Source organism: Corvus hawaiiensis, chromosome 2, assembly GCF_020740725.1.
Source record: "Corvus hawaiiensis isolate bCorHaw1 chromosome 2, bCorHaw1.pri.cur, whole genome shotgun sequence".
NCBI lineage: Eukaryota > Metazoa > Chordata > Aves > Passeriformes > Corvidae > Corvus > Corvus hawaiiensis.
The window spans coordinates 59,518,181-59,534,310 of record NC_063214.1 but is presented as its reverse complement, the minus strand read 5'-3'; the positions used below and the strand labels follow the sequence as shown (position 1 = coordinate 59,534,310).

At 35.8% G+C, this 16,130-nt stretch overlaps 1 protein-coding gene across 6 annotated transcripts in view; it reads left to right on the top strand.

Moving 5' to 3' along the window:
* Positions 1-16,130, top strand: part of LRCH1 (leucine rich repeats and calponin homology domain containing 1) — a 118,926-nt gene that overhangs the window by 72,001 nt on the left and 30,795 nt on the right. For 5 of the 6 annotated variants that reach the window (XR_007201750.1, XR_007201749.1, XR_007201752.1 and 2 more), the window contains exons 8-15: positions 374-479; positions 711-823; positions 2,265-2,332; positions 3,388-3,474; positions 6,336-6,372; positions 7,101-7,214; positions 9,256-9,303; positions 10,530-10,602. Coding sequence is in view for 2 of the 6 variants with exons in the window: in XM_048295288.1 (XP_048151245.1) it covers positions 374-479; positions 711-823; positions 2,265-2,332; positions 3,388-3,474; positions 6,336-6,372; positions 7,101-7,214; positions 9,256-9,303; positions 10,530-10,602 (646 nt within the window). In the remaining 4 variants the exon portion in view is untranslated. The remainder of the gene's footprint in view (positions 1-373; positions 480-710; positions 824-2,264; positions 2,333-3,387; positions 3,475-6,335; positions 6,373-7,100; positions 7,215-9,255; positions 9,304-10,529; positions 10,603-16,130) is intronic. The other variant, XR_007201751.1, reaches the window with a different exon arrangement.

Below are 16,130 nucleotides of genomic sequence, written 5' to 3'. Positions count from 1 at the left end.
AAAGAAAAAAAGGACTGTGATGTGAGGCCCAGTGTTTCTACAGACTTTGGTGGCTACAAGGAGCCCCTGTTTTCAGCTGCCCCAGGGAAGCACAAGAGAGCAGCACAGTGCAGTGGTGTCATTGCAAGGAGAGGACTAGTGCAGTGAGGAAGACAGGAAAAGAGGACATATGAACTGTTCTGCTTGGCAAACCTCCTGTGAGCATGTATTCAGCGTGATTACAACTTCTTGCAACAGGATGTGGTCGTGTTAGATGCTCTGGTATCCTCTCTCATGTTAATTTGCAGCTCTTTACTGAGCACTGTTGTGAATATGTACATTTTTGTCATTCTTGGTTTGAGCTGGAACTAGTGTTTCTCTTATTTTTTCCTAGCCATCTGATGAAGATACTATCAGCTTTAACGTTCCAATGTCAGACATTGTGGAAGAAGATCATATTATAAAGGATGATTCAGGTCACCATGCTAACTCAAGAAAAGGTTGGAATGTAAAAATGTGGAAGTTAAATACAGGGAAATTCTGTTGTTGATTCTGTGCCTGCCTACCTACCCAGAAGGCTTTGGGCATGCATATGCAACCTGTTTGAAATTTTTAATGTGGTTTGAATTTAAACTTTGTTTTTAAACTCTGTGATTTAATACAAGTAAATTACGTTGTATAACAAATGTTGAGCTGAACCAGAAATCATTCTTCTTTTTTGCTGTTCTTAGTGGAATTCCATCAAGGATCATCTCACGTGTTTGTCAATGATAAGTCACGAGAAACAGGAAGCCAGTTTGATGAATCGGATACTCTTACTACTGAATTTATGAGCTACATTAAGGCAAGTTTGCAACAATGTTAAGTGGGGGGAAATACTTTCACTGCTTTCATGAGTGCAGTGTTTTAAAAAGATACAGAAGGCAAAAATAAGCAGGTATGTTTAAAATTATTGCAATTGATCTGGGACAATTTACCCATAACTCTTTCTAGGATATGTGAGAGATGTGCTTTAACTATGTTTAAGGCTTTAAGAAAAAATGGCAGGTGTGTTCTGCGCTACTTGCATTATATTCTGAATTGAGCGATTTATTGTATTTGTTGCGTTGCTAAAACGCGAGATGACTTTGTGCTAGATGTGGTGGATGAAGTTTTGAAGTAATGTTATGGTAGTAAAATACATTTTCTTAATTTTTTAAACATTATGGTAGCAGTTGAGAGATCCATAAAGACAAATTATATCACCTTCTAGAATAAGTGCTGCATTTTTGTTGTCTTATGGTATGTACCCTTGTTGTAGGAAGACATCATGATGTGTATTCCTGTAAGGTGAAGAAAGGTAACAAAGAATGGCTTTATTCATTCTACTAGGGATTGTCACTGGGAAATGAGCCATCATTGGAGAATGTTAGAGAAGCTGGTATACTCTTTAGTGCAAAATTGGGTAGAATTTATTGGTACAGGATGATGCTACTGATGTGCCGAACACATGACACAAAAGAGGATAAGCCTCTGTTTTCTGCAGTTCATTCTCTACAAGTACAAATACCACATTCATTCAGAGAGCTTCTGTCTTTACTGGCAGCTGAACTGCTTTAGTGGTCCTGCCTGTCTGACATGAAAGAGTTGCAAAACACCAAGTGGAAGCATAAAAGAGACTCAAGTTTTCAAATAAGTAGCACTTCATATTTATAGGTATAGGGAGATCTAATTTATGACTACATTGGAACCAAAATAACTGGCTGACTGATATAAATTCCTGGATGCAACTTTTGTTCCAATTTGTTCCTTTTAAAAAAGAAATTATTCATGACTGTCAAAATTGTCAAATATGAATCCTGTTAATAATTATACATGAGGTACATAATTGCTACTCTTTGCGTGTTTGGCATTTCCTTGCCTTGTAAACAAATCTGGCTGCAGTAGGAGAGCAAGTAGGAGGAGAGTTGGGATTGTGGTTAATTGAAGCATTGTTTCTATATGCCAGAAAGTCACAAATGGAATCTGGGACATGGAACAAAGAATTCTTATGCTGCTTGACTTTCTTTATACAGTTAAAGGAGGGTTAGGGCTGTTGACCTCAGTAAGATCTTCTGAATAGAAGATCTTGTAATCAGTATCTTAAAAGGGGGTAGGAGTGAGGAATGGAGCAGAAGTGTTGGATTGCTTCAACCAGCCAACCTAGAATGTTACATAAATTAGGTCAGTGTTGAGTCGGAAAGCAGAATTTATCTGCCTACTTAATTGCAAAGTTCAGTTCTCATTATCACTTTGTCTGCTTACAGAGCAGAGCAGCAGAGTGTGATGAATTATTGAGAATAGAAGAGGACACGCAATGGCAAGCAGACGAAATGTGAGTATTTTTTATGTATCTATAAATAATTAGCTATGTCATTTAGTTAGTTTGACCAGGACTGGTATTACTTTGGTGTTTAATAATTTTATAGATTTGGAGGCATGGCAATAGCATAACCTTGCACTTTGTGAGTGCTCAGTGTTTTACATTTTATTGACGAATAGAATGGATGTTATATTACAACTAATTATTTTTTATGCCCCAATAATTTTTTATCTATGTAGAATGCAATCTTTTTTATTAGGTATTTTGATATTTTGTTTATTTAGGCATTGCTGAAAAAAGATCATCAAAACGTGTAAGATCTAAATTTAATGTACATTTAAAAAGTCAATTTAATTAGAAAACATACCTAATTTTTTTTTCTTACTTGTCATAATTTTAACATTGAAGCAATCGTTAGTTTATAGATATTTAATCCCAGAGTAGAACAAGTGAACATCAGTTGCTGAAATGAGTGCATAAGGAAAGGGAGTTCAACATGACTGTACTGTGAAGCTGTCACTCATCAGAACAGTGTAGTCCTATATGATATAAAAAAAAAGACCCAAACCTGAAGGGAGGAAAGAATAAGTAGTTTCTGAAAGAGCCTTATTGGCAGAAGTAATGGAGGTTATATTTCTACTCCCCAAAAATAATTACAAATGTTGAAAAGCAAAAGAAAGCAAGCTGGCCCTTATAAAAATTCATTATATTTACCATTCATGCTGAAACAATACATGGGATGAGTGCATTTAAGAGTCAGATACTGGTAAATAAATTTTCAGTTTTAGAAGTCATTCTGTTTAATTGAATGCTAAAAGTTTTACTTCGTCACATTTATTTATGTACGTATTAGATTGAGGGGCTTTGTTAAGGACAAAGTGTTGGAGAGTTTTTTCAGAAGAAGCTCTTTCCATAAATTCAGCACATACCAGTGTGCAGAGAGGCTGTTTTTCCCCTTATAGTTTTTGCATGCCCGTTGGAAGGTGGAGCTCACACACTGACACTTAGACTACCCGTGATAATTGCTGTTGTACCTTTTTTTTGAATGTTTTTGTTTTCTGTTATAGAATAAATTTATCAGAAGAACAAACTATTGATATAGCAATGATAGAACAACTAAGAGAAGCAGTAGATTTATTACAAGATTCCAACAGGTATGCTTACAATAGCTGATATAATAATAATATAATGTAATATATTTTAAATTTTTTTGTGAATTACATTAGAGTTCTCTTTTAACTGACAACTGGAAGCTCTCTGAAGTTACCAAGTGCTTCGTTATCATACCAGTGTGTGCAAGGTAGTTAAGAAGGAAACTCACGTTCTCTCTCGAGTATCCAGACAAGATTCCCAGTAAATTAAGAAGGTATAAAAGAAAACTAAAATCAGAGGTGGGGACACCCCTTAACCATTCATCTCATGTACACTACTGTGATGCTCTGACGTTTTGTCTAGGATTGTCACATTTCTTTTAGGGACTATAAATTTTCCTCTTAGTCATGCTTGGTATATATTGTTGGAATGAGAAGGGCTTCCGGCCCATCTTCATGCCAATTCAATGAAGCACACAAAGAAGGTGCCTGAATTAATGGTGGAGTTTCTTTAGTTTTCTGAAATCCAAAGGAGAAAGAGGCAAAGAAAGTTATTTAGATTTCCCCTGATGACAGATGGCAAGATTTTATAATTTAGATGCTAATTTTAAGTGGCCAAAGTCACATAAAATGGCTTTGGAACTGTGGCTAGACAAAGGAATACGTATTTAAAAGAAAACAAGTGCTTGCCCTACTGGAAAAGTCTGACAATAGTGGTGTCTGTAGTTCTGTCTGTCCAGATGCTTGCTATTGCTTTTCTTAGTGTAATCACCTTCAGAAATTAAGTTCATTTCAAAACTCATTTTAATTCTTACTTCTATGAGGTTTACAGCTTCATTTCTCTGAAGATTAGAAACCTCCTTGTCACTTCAGCCTTAAGTATACTTGGTTCTCTTTCCTCCCTTGATAGCTGCTTGCTTTTGTGACTACACCGTTCTTTACTTTAAATGCCTATTTTGATCCCCTTTTTCACCTAGCAGACTTTTGTACTTTTAGGACAGAAATTGATTCCTGTTAGTATTTCTAGAGAGATGGTTAGCTGGCTTTATTTTGCATCATGTAAAGAATACTTGAATTCTTGAATCATATACTAAATACTTGGATCAAAAGTATTTTTGTTTAATAAAATGTCATAAAATTAGGAAATAGATAACTAGGAAATTTCTTTAGTTCCTTTAGCTTCCTAGTACCATTGCTTCTGCATCTCATATGAGGCTTATTGCTGTGTTGGAAGAGTGTTGTAGTTAAAAAAGGAAAATGTTTGTTTTGGAAAAAAGCAAAAATATTTTAGTCGTTAGCCTGATAAATTTTGTCATTTTGGTTTTTTGTTTCCAGACATTGCCCTAGTATTTCCTACATATTTAGGTACTTCTATTAAATTAAGAAGGTCAATAAAATACAGAAAATCTGTTTTTTGTTCACACACAGATTTAGTACACTACAGTAAATTTGAAAAATTACTTTTAGAAGTGTCTAATCATGTAATGTATTTCCATATTTCTCTACTGCTGTTTTTATAGTGTGTTGGGGCCTTTGTGGCTGCACTTTCTTCTTCTAACCTTAAAATATGAGCATTTATTTTTAATTTTCTGAGCACCATATAGGCTTTTTGATATACGCCTCCTGTATATTAGCATCCAGACTTAAGCAGCATGATACATCTGAGTGCCCAGTACTTCTCAAATGATGCTATAGACTTCCAGTCCTCTGAGCCATAGGTTCCTCATATTTTTTTTTTTTTTAATTATGGGGTTTTATGGCATTTTGTTATATACTTGCTTTATATAAAGCAGTGTGAAAATTTTTTTTCACACTGAAGAGTTTCTTTTGTTTATCCAGTTCCAGAAAGGAATTTAAATGCTTCTGCTGCCGCTTAGCTTAAGATGCACAAAACTGGCATTTGCTTTTAACTTACACTTATACGTTGTAACTTTTTTTTGTGCATCCATATAACTTTGGTGGCTTAGTCAAGGTAACCTGGTTGAAATAACTAACTCTATCCAGGACTGTTCTTATCTCACACTGAAGGCCCCTTAGGAGTTAGAGAAAACACTGTAGGGGCTGAAGCAGTTGGTGATGCTGGCACACCTAATGTGCACTGCCTGGAATTCTTACAAGCTGTTGTTGCTAGTGGGTGTGATTATCAAACTTGTAAAATGCTTGTCCAGTTACTGTTGGTTTAGTGTTCTGCAGAATTTAAAATCTTCATACCCTATTGCACATAGACGGCATTTCATTTCTGGGAAGGTAGAAGATTTCAGATTCAACCTTTTTCAGTATTTTCGATGTTTGCATTTTATTTCTATATTTGCGTTCCTGTATTTCCTGCTTTCTTTCATTTTCTGTTTCACTGCTTTATTTTCAGCCACTGTAAATCAAGTGGGGATATATAGGCAGGGCTGTGGCTTCCATTTGAATACTGGGTTCTAGAGGTTAGATACAGAAATCTGCTGGCTTCTAGATAATGACATGGTTGTTGGCAGTAAACAGGTCCTGTTGTTTTGTTACAAGCCATTGCTCAGGGTGATACTTTGCAGATGAAACCATGAATGTTGCTTTGACTGAACTGAAGCTTCAAGAGGCATTTCCAAAAGCTCTTAAGGGATGACACTGAACAGGTGAAAATGATAACTATAACAGTACTTTGTGTATCCATTTGTTTGAAATTAAATACTGAACAGAATGGTTACTAAAGCTATAGCCCAGTGCAACATTTTTATTTCAAACCTTGCAGATTAAGTATGGGTATTTCAGAGAGCAGTGCTGTGAATCTGTATCCCAGGGAACCAGCAACAGTTTTAGAATTTTAGGAGTCTACAGTAAAGTTTGTTACCTTCTTTAGAAAAAAAAAAAAATTTGTTAGATGCATGATGTTCAAGTTGCTACACAATGAATTACATATTTGCCTTTGTCTTTATACGTAGTGGTCAAATACAGATGGACATGTCTTCTCTTGGTCAGGTATGTTAATGAGTGTATTATTACAAAATATTCTGGGGGGAAAGACAGAAAATGAGCCCACAATTTCATCAATTAGTAATCTGCCAAGTAGGGAAGGCAAAAAGTAAGTAGGCTGAAGGACAAAACTAATTCTTCTTTAACATATTTATGGAATTGTTCTGGGTTTTTTGTTGGTTGGTTGGGTTTTTTTTGTCTCTGTGTGTGTATATGTAAAATTTTTCTGTGTTTATCAGCTACTTTTGCATTTTAGTTTCTGAGCCTTCTCTCCCTGTGTGCCAGTTCAGCTATGCATCATTATCTACCATTTGACCCCATTATCTCCACTTTTTGTCATAGGAAAACATATATTCATTGAGTATAACCCCAAAATATTTTGGAAAGTAAAAGTTAGTGTTTTTCCAGAGTACTGTCACTATAGTTACAGAAAGTATAGTTAAAGTATGGGTTTTGAATTTTACAGTGTGATGTATGTTGCTTATTATTTGTTCTGTATCTGGTGAACTGATGTATTTTATGAAATAGTTGTTTTAGATTTACATCATCCACCTGTTAGTGCTGGAACTGCACTTCTATAGTATCTGCTTACTTCTGTGTCTGCTTTTTATCACAGTATTTTTAAGAAATACTTCAAGGTAACATTATGCAAAAAAAAAAAAAAAAAAAAAAAAACAAACCAAAAAAAAGTTCTATTTCCAGCAGTACAGATAGAAGAGTTATTTATCTTACAGAGAGAAAATCCTGAAGAGGAACTGGAATTCCAGAGGACGAGAGAGTTGATTATGGAGAAAGCAAAGCCTGAAGCAAGAACTTGTGAACAGGGTGAAAAATGGTCATTGAGCCAGGTATGGAGGTGTCCAGATGCAATAAATGTGGAAACATTTGGAATGGATCATTGCATTCTGTCAGTTTGTGTGTGGGGATAATGGGTTTAGGCCCATTGTGGGGATTTGGCTTAATTTTTTTTTTTTTTTTTGCCTTAGCACAAGTCTCAAGGTTTGACTGTAAATGGAAAGTTGATTAAGACCTATCCCTTTGGAAAGAACTTATGTAATACATTCAATAAAAGCATTTTTATCCAATAAAAAGGGTAGTAGTTGCAGGGGTTGCATTCCCCTGGAAAAAAATGTCATCTCAAAGCAAGAAAATGAAATACCTGATTCCTCTTCCCCTCTCACCCCAAATATTCTTATAGTTATATACGCTTCTAAGTTTATATTAACAGCAGGTTTTTTTAATTGTATTTAATATTGCAAACAGACTGTATATAGGTTGAGATGATAGTTTTAAAGTTTCAAAAATATTTTAAGATTTGTACACTGTAATGATCCAGAAATTAGGAACTACAAAAAACCCCTAAATATTTGGGGCATTTTTTATTACTTCAGAACTTGCTGTATGGGGATTTTGTGACTGCACTTTGCAAGCAGACTGTGAGAACAAAATTACAGAAGATGCTGTCTATATTGGCAGTACCTTAATATTATTTGTTGTATCCAGAAATAGGTGGTTTTTTGTTTATCTTAATGCTTTTCAAATATTCTTATATAGTCGTCATCATAATATCAAATACTCCTGTGATAAATTTGTGACTTTGTTAATCTTAATTTTTCTTTAAAACATCAGAAAATGGAGTTGGTTAATTTCCTTTGTTATACTGTTGTACATTTGGGTTACCACACTTTATCTGGAGCAGCTTTACTTCATTGTTGAGATTAACAGATAAGGCTAATTCAGTGTCAAAGTGGTCTCTGTATTTTTGCGAACTGTTTAGCAAAGATACACCACTAATTCACCTCTCCAAAAGAAGCAAAATATTCCTGAACACTTGTGGGGATCTGATCTGGACTGTCTTATGCAGGTGAAAATACTAGGCACACTCTGAAGTGGAAACACGTCCTGCAAGAGCAAGTTTTTAATCATGCTGTGTTCTGTGCAGTATAGTAAGCACTTGAGTCGCTGCTTGTGTTACTAAATTAATTCAATTCATCTTAAATTCAAAATTCTCACTAGAATAAAATAGAAGTGGTCGAGCATGCAAGTCCCCAGGTAGAACTGGCTATGATCAGATGCGTAAGATTTCTCTCTGTTTATTCTAGGCAATACAGTGGTTGAGCTAATATTATGAAAGATGTCTAAGGCTGAAGAATTTTTTTTAATCTTGAAAAGTGGCCAAGAAAGGTCATGAAGCAAAATGGGTCTGTAATCTTCCTTCCCATTTTGCTAACTTTTGGAAAGCTCTGTGACTGTTGGGACCTAGTGTTCCAGGTGCTCTCTTTTGTTTCCATTTTTTGTCAATTAAAAAAAATTTGCCCTAGGGAAATTGTTCTGAGCTGAATTATAATTTACTTATGCCAGTTATCTTTCTACTGAGTTATGATTGATGCTGAATTAATGATTATATTTCATATTTATCAGTGTGGTATACATTTTTCTGCTGTAACTATAACAGAAATGGTAACAAAAAGTATGTTGTATTGAAATTATAAATATAATGTTTTACAGAATACTTCTCTCTTCAAATCTGTATTGAAAATCTATATTTTTAAATTACACTTTTGTGGTAGTTTAATTAAAAAAAAGTATGCTGCATTTTAACCAACAAACATTAAAGTCTTATAAATGCAGCTATAATCCCTTAGTATTGAAGCTAAAAAGTTAATGACAAATCTGTGTGAGTAGTTTCCACATGCTTTTTAAAGAATGTTCTTCAGCTAGCAATAAAAGTATTTACTATTAATGCAAATGAATAGCTTCAGTGAAAAAGAGCTAAGTATTAATATGTATCTGACTATAATTAGTAAAATGTCCCATTGCTGTACATCACTAATATAGTTTCTGAAATTTTTTTTTTTTTTTTTATTTTTTAACTTTCCAAACATGCAGAATGATCTAATTCTTTGGAACACAAGCGGGCAAACCTCTCACAATGAGGTAAGATGTCATTTGTTTGTCTCTTATATATTTTATATGAATGTTTCATAGACTAAATGAAACATAACTGAATTCCACAGAACATATGACTGAGCTCCTCAGAAATGAAAATGTAGTTTGTTTGGCATGTGTTTTGATCTTGGCATCTCAGAGACTTACTCGGGTATGAAAATATACTTTCTGATCAGCTTGTTTCAGAGTTATACAGTTTAGTATAAAACGGTTAATTTTTTTATATTTTCTTCATTCTGACACATTTTTTTAATTTTTGGTTTTTTTTAATTCTTCCTTGTTCAACAAGGCTTTTTATTGATTCCAGTGCAATTTCTTCTTGCATAGTTGTGTTATGTCCTTGATTAGTTTTCAGAGAGGAATCTGATTCTATTGATCCTGTAGCTTTTTGGTGTGAATCTCATTGTAAGATCAAAAAGGTAAAAACCATATGGAACTCCTTATGGAGATTATTTACCATCATTTTTTTTCTTTTGTGCAGAAATAGGGCTTCTCCCTCTATACTGCATTGGGCATAAGCATCTTGCAAATTCATGAGCACCCAGCCATCATCCACCAGTCTTGGTGATGGGACTTCTATAGCTTCCAGCTCCAGTGGAATCACTTTTTAAATGGGTTTCTGGAGTTTGGTCATAGGACTCTTTCTGTGTTGCCATTGGTGGTATGATGATTATACCTTCCCTTCTCCTGTATGTTGCTGCTCCATTCTTCCTGCTGCAACGCTTAGCCTAGTTCAGGGTCAGGGGCAATCCTGCTCTGAGGCGTATGCCTAATTTCCTGTTTTCTATTTTTAACACAGAAATTCAGTGTTGCGTGGAAAATACCATGCAGAATGGTAATTAATTCTGTGAAAGAAACAAACGTGTCTAAGGAAAAAACATGCCTTTGCTTTGTTTTTCTTAATGTACTCTGCCACAAAATGTATGCGTGGAACCAAGTGATGACACAAGATAAAACGGAGAAGTAATTGAGCTTATTTATAACTAGGGGGAATATCGTGCTCTCTTTTGTCAGAAATGCATCTTTTCTAGCGGAGGAATAGAGTACAATAAAAAAGGGAGGTTATCATAGGTTTGGGACTATATTGTGATCAGATTGTAGTGGATTAGTTGTAGCATGCAGTATTGTTAACTTTTGCATTTTGCATAGTCAGATATGCTGAGCTATATTCTGGGTGTTAGTCTAACTTTGATTTGTGTTCTTGAATTACACAGAATAAGGATAAAAGTCCAACAATGTCTCCTACTACAAACACCACAATACCTTTTGGCCTGAAGCCACGATCAGGTAATGTGGGAAACCAATTTGTGTGTACTGGTTTGGGTTTTTTACGTCTCTGTTATTATTAGCTATCTCTATTTTTTCCCCCTTAAGAAGTAAGCAATGTAACATTTTCTGTACAACAATTAGAAGAAGCTTAGAACATTTTAAGGTTTTCTAGTTTTGAACCAAGATGGAATTTCTAAGAAGTATTTATTTGTCACATTAAATATGGATCAATTTTCATCCATTACTAGTAAATCGGGTGTTTTATAAAGTTATATGTATGTATATTTACAAAAATATGTGTTTGGATATAACTACACATTTTGCATGTATTTACATACTTATCATCTGTGCTGACATACTAACTGAAATAAGATATTTTGCTTGATTGGTATGTAGTGATACAGTTTAGATTTTGTTGAATAATGCATTATTCAACAAATAATTAGGCTATTTTGGAAAACACTTGTGTTGCTCTGGAAATTTTTCACTTCATTGAGTCTGTCAGCAGTTACGGTTGAGTAAAGATCAAGCATTATGGGAAGGTTAGATCTTTACTTCAGCCAGCAACTGAGTTCAATGAATTTGCAATGCACTCTATCTGCATAACCACCAGTCTTTTAACAAGCAGCAGTTTATTTGAAAACAAACAAACAAAACAAACAAAACCTAAAAGCAAGTAACATAAAACAACTCCCAAACTTAGAGATGTATTTGAGAATTTGGGTAACAGCTTCCTTTAAAAACAGGATTAGCTACATGATTTAATTCTGTTTTTATCTTCTGTGTGCTGTGCTAGTCAATATTAAGTCATGTCATGTCACCTCTAAAGAGTAGCTCTAGGTTTTCAGTATCTTTCAGCATCCTAAGACTGTAGTTCTGGTTTCTCTCATTCACCACAAATGCTTTTAATCAAGTGCTGGTAAACCCCTACAAGCTTGTAGTTTCCATAACAAAATACTTGGCAATAATGGCAGCAGTTTGTGAAACTGCTTGTAAAACATTGAAAAAATGTTTATGAAATTGTACCCATAGATTTATTTGGTTTTTGTTGGGTTTTTTTTGAAGTGCTAGAAATCTTTTTTTATGAAAGAAGATAGTTCAAGTTTCTGATGTAGTTATGATATACAGTTAGACAGATCTGTTCAGGTGCATTTCTTAGGTTGTTGGAATGTTAAACTCTGGCTCTGTCTTGTTCCTGATGATTTAGAAATGTTGGTATTTCTGCATGTGTTTAAAATATGGGTTAAATGATGAGCAAATGGGTCCTTTCACAATTCATTGAAAATAAAACATTGAGTAATATTGCATAGTCCAGTGGCAATATTGCAATATCACTGTTAAGGGAAAGATGTGTGAATGCAAAAAGGCCCATGCCGTGTTGCTGCTTTCACAGGATGTGGGCTGTGTTCTGAGTCCACAGTGAAATCTGCTGCTGTAAGGCAGCACAAGCCCCGGCGTGCCCTCGGGCAGAGGGGACGCAGCGTTGGCCTCCACAGTGTCCTCGCTGCACGGCTCAGTGGAATCGGCGTGGGATGGGTGCGTGCGCTGGCTCCTCCTCAGAGGAAGCACGTCCGGCAGCCGATGGAATGGCTGGCGTTAGCCCGGAGGCAAAGAAGGCGGCGGGAGGGGCTTCTGGTGTGGGTTCCAACAGGTTTATTTGCAGGAGGGTCCAGGGACCAGCGAAGCCACGAGGAGCCGCGGGCTAGCCCCCTTTATGGGGGGGTGGAGCAAGGCAGGGAAAGGGAAAACAACCAATGGGGTACAAGCAGAGGGGAGGATACAATTTTTCAGAACAAATGGGGAAAATAGGGAGGCAGGAGTCAAAACAGGGAACCAATTAATAACTAAAAAAGGGAGAACTTTCTGGAACAGAGGGAGGTAATTTAGGATTGGGAGCCACCCAGGGGGAGGTAACCTAGATCTCAGTGATCTCTTCTGGTGACTGAGATTTGATGGTTTCAGCCCAAGAGCTGGCTGACCCACCCCAGCACTGCTGGGCGCTGGAAGCTGCTTTGTGGAAGAATATGCAAGACCGTGACTTCTTGTTCAAGTGTTAGTTTAACGTGCACTTCTGAATCTTGGCATATCTGTGCCCAGATCTCCTATACTTAATGACTAGAATAGGTCAGGACAAAATAGCCTAGTGACTCTTTTTTTGAGATAATTTCTAGAAAGTCTGGGTTGCAATGTCTGCTGTCCTTTGCAAGAAAACCTCCAAGTCACATGATTCAAGACCAGATGTGCACAAGTCCTATAGTTCTTCCCCTGACTATATTGCAGCTGTGTATAGCCACAGTCAGTTGGTTAGAACCTGTTTTCTGCGCTGTACTAATTGAAATTCATATATTTGAATAGATTTGAGTATGCTAATGCTGTAGTGTCTTTTGGTCATCATGTGGTTGCATAAACTTGATAATAATGAATTTATTTTCTTTACCATATGAGATGCTACAGTCACTAAGATCCATTACTGCACCATTTCTCACTTGATCACATCTGGTTTCAGTCATCTTACCTTAAATTTATACCATGGTAAGATAGGGGAACTTAGCAATAGTAAAACATTACATCCAGTTTCAGGTAAAAATATAGTATATTAGCTATGTAGCACCATGAAGCAAGAAGGAAACCTTGCAAAGGCATAGTAAAGCAGCATATTATTTCATCTTCTGCTGCTTTGCTAACACATAAGAAATATTTACATACAGAAGTAGTACATGACTGACAATACTGGCCTGTTTGTGCAGCCTGCATGTTTTTCCTTTTCAAGCTGGTTTGCTTGGAAGGTCTGTAGTTTCTTCCTTGTGTTTCCTTTAAAACTTTATGCAAGTTTTGTATGTTTGAACCATTCTATCACTGGCTGGAATTTGTACTTGTTAATTATATGCTGCCTTAGTGTCATAGACCTGAGCTAGTGCAGAGGTACAGCATTTCTGTCATCCAGGAAACTTTTTAGCTTAGTTTGTAGTTTATTTTAATAGGTTTTTTCATTTCAGTTCTTAATGGCCTTAGGGGAAATGTTAAAACTTACTGAAAATGTAAGCTTTAATGAAGTTAAATAGTCTTAATGAGTTTTAACTATTTAACTTTGTTAGAGCTTACATTTGAATTAGTTGCTTCTATAAATCTCATAAATCCAAGTGCAACATTAAAAGAACATTGAAGTGTTCTAACTAAAATGCATCCATATAATGCTCTATGGAAAAAATAGTGGCAAATTTTCAATGAAAATATATGCAACCATATTTTTTTCTGAAATTTGAGAGTTTGTTTTCACTGTGTTTATTTTCATCTATTTAAAATGAATGTTGCTTTCTATTTGACTTTCCCTCCTCCGCATCGCTTCATAATGGTTTATGTCTCTTGGAAAGGTGAAAGTAAACTGTTCTAGGCTTCTGGTAAAGATTCCAGTTTTTTGAAGTACACACACAAATGTAAGTGCTTCCAGAGGATAAACCACAGTGTTTTAAACTTGTGTGTTAGTACATATTGGTATGTATTCAGGACTGAAGGACCTTTTGTACTTTCATTTTTAAGCTAGGCAAAATATTGGGAAAATTCATATCTGACAGCTGACAGAAAGAATCCAAAGTACCCAAAGAAAATGTTTTGAAAGGTAATGAATGTGTTTAGATTTCTTGAAAGATTTTTTCAAAGGGTCAGAAGTTTATGTTGAAGGTAAAAAGGTAGAGGATTTTTAAATTTTTCAGATTATTTCCTTCTGTATTTTAAATATTTTGAGAGACTAGGGACTTCTCAAATTCACATTAATTTTGAAAACCTTAAAAAATACCATTGAAAAGAAACCATTTTCTTAAAGCCTTACTTTTTCTCTTGGGAAGTACATTAGCTCTCTGAAAAGGAATCACTCAAAATAGCTAATAAATTTAAATTCTCCCTCCTTCATCCATGAATTGATTAAAATGTTAAGAGTGGTGCTATTTGTTGAAATCGAGAGCTGGCAAAGGTATTGTTATGCTGTCCTTAATGTGCCAGACCTTCAAGTCTGAGTAGCTTCTAATACATCTTGCAATCAAGAGTAGTTTTTGCTTTTGTTCTGTGCCATTTCTAGGTCACTGTGTTTCTTAGTTTCTGCTGAACGAAGTGACAGCAACACAGACAAAAAAATTTATACTGTCAGAGGCTGAAACAAGCACTGACAAAACTCAAAGTGACAAAGCACTTTGAATTCTGAAGTGAGGAGTTGTTCCCTTGCAACTGTTTACGTAGCATAACATTACTTGTGAATATAGTGCCCTCAGTTTGGGTGACTTGTAGAGAACTTGAAGCACAATGTTAGCATCTATAGTAGACATGCTTGTATTTCAAGTTAGTTGGAACATATCATTGAAACTTGACAGTATTTTTCTCTCATTTGAGTGCTCGTTACTGTTTTTCTAATCTTTGGATATTTATTCCTTCCGTTTGTTTTCTTTCCTAACGGCATTATCTGTGTACTTCGGAAAATAATTGAGAATACCAATTGCTACCAGAGTCAGACTGTTTATCTTTTGCCATAAATCTGTGTTCTGTTACCCAGTGTTGACTCTACTCAGAGTTTAAGTTGTGCCGACTCCCAGGTTTAGCTGTTCTGGTGTCCCAATAGCCAGAAGAAGTGACCCGGCCCTGGGAAAAGTCTGAAGAGAGAGAGCTGTGGAACTCTGAAAAGAAGTTTAAAGTGAAGCTTTATGTGACGCTGTCTGAATTACTAGCATGTTAATACAGATTCCAAAATTGTGGGAAGGAGAAATCCTACATGATTAAGTTCCTTCTGAATATTAGTTTGGAATGGTAGAAAAGAGGGATTTTCTGTGCTTGCTGAAACTTTACTTTGGACTTTCTTCTAATAGTAAGTGGTTTTAGTTGCTTTTATATCTACACAGAAATCTTGATTTGTGTTTATGGTTTAGCATTTAGAGCAGAGGTAGTTTGTAATCTCTAGTCTGAGGAACATGGCTGTTGCTTGTGTGCAGGATTCAATAGATAAACGTGGAGATACATGTAGAAGAACAAGAAATGAGTGAATTATTAATATTTTTTGCAGAAGTGGTAGGGAACATTGTGATCAGATACAGGAAGCGTTCATTGAGGAGCAGCATTATTGTGAAAGGCAGAAAAGAGATTTAAATCTGTCATAAAGTAGGAAACCAGTGTGAAGCTTTGAAGGGATGAAGAGATTCAGGGAGAAGGTATTTTAAGGGTGTTAGTATCCAGTTCTGACACACTGTGGATAGGAGGTTTGAGGAAAGCTTGGGCAGAAATCTTTGCCACAATCAAGACAAGAGACAGAAGTGCAGAGTAGATGTGGTGGGGAAGGAATAAAAATTTCCGCTGAAGGAGCTGAGGAACAGTAAGGGGTGGTGTTGTGACTAGTTAAAGGAGAGACGGCGGGATAGGTAGGGAGAACGGGGTCTGTATTGCTGTCCAAGTTTAGCTCCATAATGAGTTCATGGGTGGTCACGAACTGTAGGCATGACGTGCTTTTACAGTTATCTGATGAATAGTCTACAGCACACTGTTGCAGCTTCTGTGGAATTGTACGGTTT